The sequence below is a fragment of the Salmo salar genome, chromosome 19 (assembly GCF_965601325.2).
Source record: "Salmo salar chromosome 19, fSalSal1, whole genome shotgun sequence".
Lineage (NCBI taxonomy): Eukaryota > Metazoa > Chordata > Actinopteri > Salmoniformes > Salmonidae > Salmo > Salmo salar.
Window position 1 is genome coordinate 46,418,997 of NC_138309.1, and position 7,061 is coordinate 46,426,057.

General features: G+C 41.3%; 1 protein-coding gene across 4 annotated transcripts in view; it reads right to left on the reverse strand.

Annotated features, from left to right (window-relative positions):
- LOC106578852 (myocardin) overlaps positions 1-2,389 on the reverse strand; it is an 86,578-nt gene extending 84,189 nt beyond the window's left edge. For all 4 annotated transcript variants that reach the window (XM_082965748.1, XM_082965747.1, XM_082965746.1 and 1 more), the window contains exon 1: positions 2,079-2,389. In XM_082965748.1, coding sequence (XP_082821874.1) covers positions 2,079-2,133 — 55 coding nt within the window. In that variant the 5' untranslated portion in view covers positions 2,134-2,389. The remainder of the gene's footprint in view (positions 1-2,078) is intronic.
- Between the last annotated feature and the right edge of the window lie 4,672 nt (positions 2,390-7,061).

A 7,061-nucleotide genomic window follows, 5' to 3' on the forward strand; every position in this document is an offset into this window, starting at 1 on the left:
TGAATATTTATGTAAATTAGATATTTCTATATTTAATTTTGCAAACATTTCTAAAAACATGTTTTCCCTTTGATTGGTGAGATTTTGTTGATTTTTTTAAAAATCCATTTTGAATTCAAGCTGTAACACAACAAAATGTTGAATAAGTCAAGGGTCTCTGATCTCCTTCTCAACAACATGATCAGCTGGCCCTACTAAATTACACACACCTGTCATCTAACCTCTCTCATCCTGCTGGTATGCCTCTGTGCTCAGCTGTACAGGAGGCAATACAAATCATAGTGTACTACAGATGAAATTATAAATCATACTCAACCTCAGGAGGCAGAAGAAATTAATCTTGGCCCCTAGGACCCTCACAAACTTTTACAGATGCACCATTGAGAGCATCCTGTCGGCCTGTATAACCGCCTGGTACGACAACTGCACAGTCCGCAACCAAAGGGGTCTCCAGAGGGTGGTGCGGTCTACCCAACGCATCACTGAGGGGTACACTGCCTGCCCTCCAGGACCTCAGCCTCCCAAGCCACAGCCTGTTCACCCCGCTACCATCCAAACAGCGAGGTTAGTAGAGGTGCATCAGAGCTGGGACTGAGAGACTGAACAACTCAAGGTCATCAGACTGTTAAATAGTCATCACTAGCTGGCCTCCGACCAGTATCCTGCCCTGAAATTTAGTCACTGTTACTAGATGGCTACCACCCGGAACTCAACCCTGCACCTTAGAGTTTACATACTGTATTCTAGTCAAGGCCTATCCTATTTAATTATTGCTGTACATATACTATTCTTCAGATATACTACATATTCTATACATATCCATATACTGTCCATATTGTCTATACATCCCATCACATATATACACTGAGTATACAAAACATTAGGAACACCATCCTAATATGGAGTTGCACCTCTCCCTTTTGTCCTCAGAACAGCCTCAATTTGTCAGGGCATGGACTCTACAAGGTATCGAAAACGTTCCACAGGGATGCTGGCCCATGTTGACGCCAATGCTTCCTACTACCATACCCTGTTCAAAGGCACTTCAATGTTTTGCCTTGCCCATTCACTCTCTGAATGGCTCACATACACAATTCATGTCTCAATTGTCTCAATGTTTAAAAATCCTTCTTTAACCTGTCTCCTCCCCTTCATCTACACTGATTGAAGTGGATTTAAATTTTTTATTTAACCTTTATTTAACCAAGTAGGCAAGTTGAGAACAAGTTCTCATTTACAACTGCGACCTGGCCAAGATAAAGCAAAGCAGTTCGACACATATAACAACACAGAGTTACACATGGAGTAAAACAAACATACAGTCAATAGTACAGTAGAAAAATAAGTCTATATACAATGTGAGCAAATGAGGTGAGATAAGGGAGGTAAAGGCAATAAATAGGCCATGGTGGCGAAGTAAATACAATATAGAAATTAAAACACTGGAGTGGTAGATTTTACATATATTTGACATATATATATATATATATATATATATATATATATATATATTTAACAAGTGACATCAACAAGGGATCATAGCTTTCACCTGGATTCACCTGGTCAGTCTATGTCATGGAAAGAGTTCTTAATGTTTTGTAAGAGTTCTTAATGTTTTGTTCTTAATGTTTTGTATACTCAGTATATACATTTATACTCCGGACTCCGACATTGCTCATCCTACATTTTCTATATATCTTAATTCAATTATTTTACTTTTTAGATTTGTGTGTATTGTTAGATATTACTGCACAGTTGGAGCTAGAAACACAAGCATTTCGCTACACCCGCAATAACATCTGCTAAATATGTGTTTGTGATTAATAACATTTGATTTGATAAGCAATATACAAAAAGCATGTACCTGTACTACTGTTCACTATAAATAAAATACAAGTACTGACGGTTGATGGACAAATGGCATTGAAAAAATAAAACATTTTATCAATGCAAGTGCAAACATTGTATCATACGGAGAGGATGTTTATATAGTACATATCAACAAAGTGCCAGTCCAAGTGGTGGAACAAATGCTTCTGCTAGGTGAGTGGACATGAACACACACAATAGGATCTTACCTGATCTAAACTTGCTTCGTATCAGTATGGAGCGTTCAGAGCCCAGTAAAGTCATGATGCTAACTGTATGGTTCCAGTGTACAGGAGAGAAAAAGAGAACAGACGCACACACTTTCACTTTAATGCCCCTGGCCCTTCCTGGGACCGGAGACCGAGACCAGAGCTATCCAAACGCGCGTCATTAACAACAGTTAACAGCTACTACAAGAAAAGACCCCCCTAAAAAAGAAGTGGTGTATCTCTTCACTCCTCTCTCTCTCTCCCTTGGGTAGCTGTGGGAGTCCGATAGTGAAGTAGACAGCCAGGCTTTGGTCTCATGTAGCTCTGAGTCTCCACTCCAGAGGGAGTGGAGTGATATACCTCTGCTGGGAGGAGCTAACCACTGAGGGTTCCTATAGCCCCTCCCAAGGTTCCACTAGCCCCTCCTTTAGTGGGTAATTATGCCCTCGGCAGGGAGGGGCTAGGAGCTAAAGGTTCTGGTAGCTCCTCCTTCTAGGGAGAAGAGGACTGCCGGCTGGAGACTCCCTCTGACCTTCTGGATATGTTACTGCTCTGACTATGGCCATGTCCTAATACCCATACTTGTGTCATAAATAGTAGGCCGTTTGAGTATGCAATTTTTTTTAATGTAATAGTGTGTGAGTATACTTTAAATGGCCAAATGTCATACTCATTTAGGCTTTGACAACAGCTGGTCAATTAGATATCGGGATATTTTCCGAAATCAACGAATAGCAGGAAACGCAATTGCACATGACACATTCTCAGTATGCTAAAATATATATATTTTTTAATTGTACGTGAATTAAAAAAAAACAATGGTTTAAATGCCAGGATGTTATACTTTGGATGCCATCTACCGTAGTGCCCTTCGTTTTGTTACAGGTGATAGTTTTGATACTCATCACTCCACCCTGTATCAAAAGTTTTGCTGGATTTCGCTAAAGACCAGTAGATCTCTATATTACTTTCTTTTTGTTTACAAGTCCCTAGTTCATAAACTTACTGAGTTTCCTAACCCATTCACAGTATTGGTTAATCCTTGAGGTTCCTAGGGCTAGGTAAATCTGCTTTTAGTTTGAAGTTCTGGTGCAGTTTGAGCAAATTTAAGTATTGATTGGGGACTTATTTGTGGATGAATGTATCTGTTTTTCAGGATGATTTGGGATGTTTTATTTGTGGTTCCCATGACTGTGTTTTTGTATTTTAATATGTACAGTTGAAGTCGGAAGTTTACATACATTTACGTTGGAGTCATTAAAACTCATTCTTCAACCACTCCACAAATTTCTTGCTGACGAACTATAGTTTTGGCAAGTTGGTTAGGTCATCTACTTTGTGCATGACACAAGTCATTTTTCCAACAATTGTTTACAGACAGATTATTTCACTTATAATTCACTGTATCACAATTCCAGTGGGCCAGAAGTTTACATACACTAAGTTGACTGCGCCTTTAAACAGTATGGAAAATTCCCCAAAATGATGTCATGGCTTTAGAAGCTTCTGATAGGCTAATTGACATCATTTGTGTCAATTGGAGGTGTACCTGTGGATGAATTTAAAGGCCTACCTTCAAACTCAGTGCCTCTTTGCTTGACATCATGGTAAAATCCAAATAAATCAGCCAAGACCTCAGAAAAATAAATTGTAGACCTCAACAAGTCTGGTTCATCCTTGGGAGCAATTTCAAAATTCCAGAAGGTACCACGTTCATCTGTACACAGAATAGTACGCAAGTATAAACACCATGGGACCACGCAGCCGTCATACCGCTCAGGAAGGAGACGCGATCTGTCTCCTAGAGATGAACGTACTTTGGTGCGAAAAGTGCAAATCAATCCCAGAACAACAGCAAAGGACCTTGTGAAGATGCTGGAGGAAACAGGTACAAAAGTATCTATATCCACAGTAAAACAAGTCCTATACTGACATAACCTGAAAGGCCGCTCAGCAAGGAAGAAGCCACTGCTACAAAACCGCCATAAAAAAGCCAGACTACGGTTTGCAACTGCACATGAGGACAAAGATCGTACTTTTGGAGAAATGTCCGCTGGTCTGATGAAGCAAAAATAGAACTGTTTGGCCATAATGACCATCGTTATGTTTGGAGGAAAAAGGGGGAGGTTTGCGAGCCAAAGAACATCATCCCAACCGTGAAGCACGGGGGTGGCAGCATCATGTTGTGGGGGTACTTTGCTGCAGGAGGGACTGGTGCGCTTCACAAAATAGATGGCATCATGAGGAAGTAAAATTATGTGGATATATTGAAGCAACATCTCAAGACATTAGTCAGGAAGTTAAAAGCTTGGTTGAAAATGGGTCTTCCAAATGGACAATGACCCCAAGCATACTTCCAAAGTTGTGGCAAAATGGCTTAAGGACAACAAAGTCAAGGTATTGGAGTGGCCATCACAAAGCCCTGACCTCAATCTTATAGAACATTTGTGGGCAGAACTGAAAAAGAGTGTGCGAGCAAGAAGGCCTACAAACCTGACTCAGTTACACCAGCTCTGTCAGGAGGAATGGGCCAAAATTCACCCAACTTATTGTGGGAAGCTTGTGGAAGGCTACCTGAAATGTTTGACCCAAGTTAAACAATTTAAAGGCCATGCTACCAAATACTAATTGAGTGTATGTAAACCTCTGACCCACTGGGAATATGATGAAAGAAATAAAAGCTGAAATAAAGAATTCTCTCTACTATTATTCTGACATTTCACATTTTTAAAATAAAGTGGTGTTCCTAACTGACCCAAAACAGGGGATTTTTACTAAGATTATGTGTCAGGAATTGTGAAAAACTGAGTTTAAATGTATTTGGCTAAGGTGTATGTACACTTCCGACTTCAACTGTATATGTTTGGGTATAATGTGTATATTTATGTTGTATATACAGGGCACATTTGTAAAAGAAGAGGTGGGCTGCAAGTGATAGGCTATAGTTCTCTTCAAATAGCCAAACAACAAAACCCAGCTACTTAGCTGGGAAGATGCCGAATAGCGAAGCTTCTGCGGTGGTGTTCAAAAATAGGATATCATCACTCAACTCCCAGCTCCTCAAGGCCTGCTTCAATTCAGGTAAAATAAACCGACGTCCACTCAACTACACTTCCAGAGGCATTGCTTCAATCAATTACACTCCCAGAGGCTTTGCTTTAGGACCTAAAGGTAAATGTCTCATGTAAACTGTTCCCACCACCGTCCCTGGGTCCTGTTCCCACAAACCGTCCCTGGGTCCTGTTCCCACCACCGTCCCTGGGTCCTGTTCCCACCACCGTCCCTGGGTCCTGTTCCCACCACCGTCCCTGGGTCCTGTTCCCACCACCGTCCCTGGGTCCTGTTCCCACCACCGTCCCTGGGTCCTGTTCCCACCACCGTCCCTGGGTCCTGTTCCCACCACCGTCCCTGGGTCCTGTTCCCACCACCGTCCCTAGGTCTTACAGTGTCACCAAGTAAATAACACACAGTCTCCTCGTTCCAGTTTCTATCCTGGCTATCCCCACCATACGCATAACACTGCTTGGGTTTAATGACTACGAATTCATACACAAGAGTGAAGCACACACACACACACACACATATTTACGGGGACACACACACCCACCCACGGTGCCTAAAGGGAGGGTTGGTGGTTGGGTCTGACACACAGCATGGGAGGGAGATTCCTGTGGAGTTCACCCAGTCCTGGACTAATCCTTCCCTTTAATTGTATGTCAACGGACGTGACAAGTCTCATCTGAACTGTCTGGAAACTCGTAAACTCTGTGTGGGTGTGGGTGAACCCTTTAAAATGTAATGTGATTTCTGGATAAAGAATTTAAAGTGTGTGTGTGTGCGTGCGTGTCTCCTCACAAATAGATTAATTACCTTGGGTTTATGATTTATGTTTGTGTTCAGTAGTAGAGCATGACCTGGCCCCCATACCCTTTGGAGTATAATTAAGCAATAAGGCACGAGGGAGTGTGGTATATGGCCAATATTCCACGGCTAAGGCCTGTTCTTAAGCACGACACAATGCAGAGTGCCTGGATACAGCCCTTAGCCTTGGTATATTGGCCATATACCACAACCCCCAGAGGTGCCTTATAGCTATTATAAACTGGTTACCAACGTAATAAGATCAGTAAAAATCCATGTTTTGTCATACCCGTGGTATATGGTCGCATATACCACAGCTTTCAGCCAATCAGCATTCAGGGATCGAACCACCCAGTTTATAATGGTCCTTTTAGACATGTTACACTGTCATAATTGAAGTAATTAAGTACTCGGTGCCAAAAATATACAGTATTGTAACAGGGGTTTTTTTAAACCACGGTTAACCAGGTTAACCAACAACTAGACTAGGGTTTATTGTCCAACTGATTTATCAAAAAATGAATATTGTGAACATTTTATGTACACTTGCTTTTTGTAGTCTTACAGATACATATATATTTAAAAGTTGGGACTCTAGGGTTGCAAAATTCCTGGAACTTTCAATAAATTCCCTTGTTTTCCAGAAATCCTGGTTGGAGGTTTCTGGATTTTCTGCTTATTCTCTCCTGATTCTAGAAACTTCCCACTGGGATTTTGGGAAACCAGGGAATTTATTGAAAGTTCCCCGAATTATGCAACCCTAGTTGGGAGTTATAAACAAATCTAGTAATGTGAAGTGAAAATGACGTATACATCTAGGATGAACTTTTAAACCCAGTCCTTACTCTTTCAACCAATGACTGGTCAGACAACAACAAAAAAACTCACATTTGCATGGATTAACTGTAAAGAAAATGTTCTTTCATTTCAAAACAATGGCAGTAACCTAGCTTGTGTTCATCGAACTACACTGCACAGCGCATTACTGGTATCCAGCTTTGTTTACGCGAAATAGCCACTGATAGGAAGTGTTCCATGCTTGGCATATCACGGTACATGTGCCATGCATGAAATCCATGGGTCTGAGGTGTGTGTGTGTGTGTGTGTGTGTGTGTGTGTGTG